Source organism: Olea europaea, chromosome 11 (assembly GCF_002742605.1).
Source record: "Olea europaea var. sylvestris chromosome 11, O_europaea_v1, whole genome shotgun sequence".
NCBI lineage: Eukaryota > Viridiplantae > Streptophyta > Magnoliopsida > Lamiales > Oleaceae > Olea > Olea europaea.
Window position 1 is genome coordinate 18,851,182 of NC_036247.1, and position 2,487 is coordinate 18,853,668.

At 33.7% G+C, this 2,487-nt stretch overlaps 1 protein-coding gene across 1 annotated transcript in view; it reads right to left on the bottom strand.

The window, feature by feature from the left end:
* Positions 1-566: 566 nt before the first annotated feature.
* The window catches only part of LOC111404554 (cytochrome P450 714C2-like), a 4,140-nt gene continuing 2,219 nt past the window's right edge, over positions 567-2,487 (bottom strand). The window contains exon 4 of the mRNA XM_023033346.1: positions 567-1,191. Within this exon, the coding sequence (XP_022889114.1) occupies positions 697-1,191 (495 nt within the window). The 3' untranslated portion in view covers positions 567-696. The remainder of the gene's footprint in view (positions 1,192-2,487) is intronic.

Consider the following 2,487-nt stretch of genomic DNA (forward strand, 5'->3'; position numbering starts at 1 on the left):
TCAAAAGAAAATAAACATGAAATTCCGTTAAAAGTTGGACGACCACTACTATTAATTTATTAATTAATAGATAAATGTGTCAAGAAATTTACAAGGTCCAGCATGAATATTATTACATATTATGCTAACACAATTAAACTTCCATTTTTTATGGTCACCTACCACAAGGTCCAGCATGAATATCAGTACATATCACGTTGCACAAAGTGATAGGTCATCTAGAGTCTCTAGGTATTTTTTAATTTTTTTTTTAAATTGTTTGGTATTGACCAAAAAGATTATTCTCTTTTTCTTTTTCAAATTCCACGGAGATGGATTATTTACTAAAGTGAAGAGAATTTTTTATAAATATAAATAGAAAATTGGACTAGTCCAAAAACTAAAGATAAATTAACATATATTGTTTTTCATGTACTCTTTGCACAACCTTATATCTAGTTACTCGATCGGTCTTTTATAGTTGGAAAAAATGTCAACATGGATGGATATCACATATCTCTAAATAATAGGACATGAAATTAACAAATTAAAAGAAAATAAAGTTCACCAACCAACATGAAATTCCATTGAAAGTTGAACAATCACCACTATTCATTTTAACCCTTCCTTATAAATTGACAAACTTGTCAAAGAAAATTACAAAGCTTCTTATTGTAGTAACAGGTATAGGACCCTCTATATAATGAAGGAAAATAATCACAATTTCTGCACCAATAAATTAACTCCATGGCCAGGCTCAATAACTAAATTGAGTGCTGGTGAATGAATGTATTTAGGGGACAAAGTGAATGAAAATTTAGACAAAATTAGAGATATAAGTATTTTGAGTTCAACCAAGGCTAAATTCTGGCCTAGACACACCCTTGGTCCAACCCCAAATGGCATGTACAAGTGTGGAAATTTGCAAGCTCCAGTAATTCCATTTGCAAACCTTTCTGGATTGAACTGGTAGGAATCAGGTCCCCAATTATCTGGATCAGTGTGTAATGTTGTCACTATTGTCCATAGATTAACACCCTTGGGGATGTTAAGGTCTCCGAATTTCATGTCGGTTAAGGCCTCCCTCGATACAACAGCCACAGGAGGGTAGAGGCGTAAGGACTCGTTGATTGCCATGGTTAACTGCAAGATTGAATGGATTGGAGTGTTAGAAAAAATTGCAGAGGAGGAGTTGGGGTCGTCCTTCTTGGACTACCCTACCATAAAGACTCATTCGTATGAATTTAGCCCATTTCAGGTTAGGTCCACGACTTAATCACGTGTTGGACCACAAAATTCCTTATGTACCCATAAAGTCAAAATTATCATACCCGGACCTAGTGGCTAACCAAACAAATCATTAGATCGGTAGTTCAACTAGTGGATCACTGGTTCAACCACCAAATCATTGCAAAGTGGAATTTCGGTTAAAATATATATAAAACAAAGAGACAATATATCTATTATCTATTACTTTGCTAAAAGTCTAAAACTGAACATATATAATTTTGTTATAAGCTTTCCATAATCCTTAAGGGGCCATGTGGTCGAATCTTTCCCATTGCAAATGTAATATGAAATTTTGCTTTGAACCAATTTGATAAGTTTGGACTGAACTGGATCAAGATTTCTCTTGACCCATCCGGTTCCGATGGTTATGGACCGGTTGTCGAGATTCTCGACTAGTTTATATGCTAACGAAGCAATTAATACAAATCGGACCAAACCACTGTCCGGTTCGGAGGTTCCTGGACAGTCGTTCTGGTCCTATTTTAATAATTATGCATGAAGTTGTGGGGGCTGCTCGGCTAAAGAGACTCAATTTTTGGAATTAATTAGAACCACCTGCTGTTGAGGGATAGATAATCCAGTCACAGTTCGATTCAATATGTATTAAAGTTCGATTCAATATATATATATATATATATATATATATATATATATATTTTCACATTTTCCCATAATTTTTCCTACACATTCTAAAAAAAAAAAATAAAAAATCAGGTTTTAAAAAATCTCTTCCACACAAGCATATGTACCTATGAAGCTATGGGAGTCCTCGTGGAATGCGGAACGGAAAGATTGAGCCCTAGAATAGGGATGACAATCGGGCAAGGTTGCGAGGATTTAAGAGGATTGGGTGACAACCACCCAATTTAATTGCTTATTTATTTCTTAACTTTATTACTTTATTTTTAAGACATGGTCACAATTCAAAATGTAAAATTAAAGTGATTTTTAACCTCTTATTCACAAAAAAAAAGAAAAAAAGAAAAAAAGAAAAAATCACTTCCACACAATAAAAATAGGATACAGACGGGGCTACGATATTGTGTCATCACTAACTTGGAACTTTCAACAACTACAAACTTAGGGATGGTGACTTAGTCATATGTGCTCAACTTCACAATTTATGTATAAGATTGACTTGTAATATTTACTAAAGTGAATGTTGGACTACTTCATCAAAAAATTTAAACTTAAACCCAACGAAAACATTTACTTATC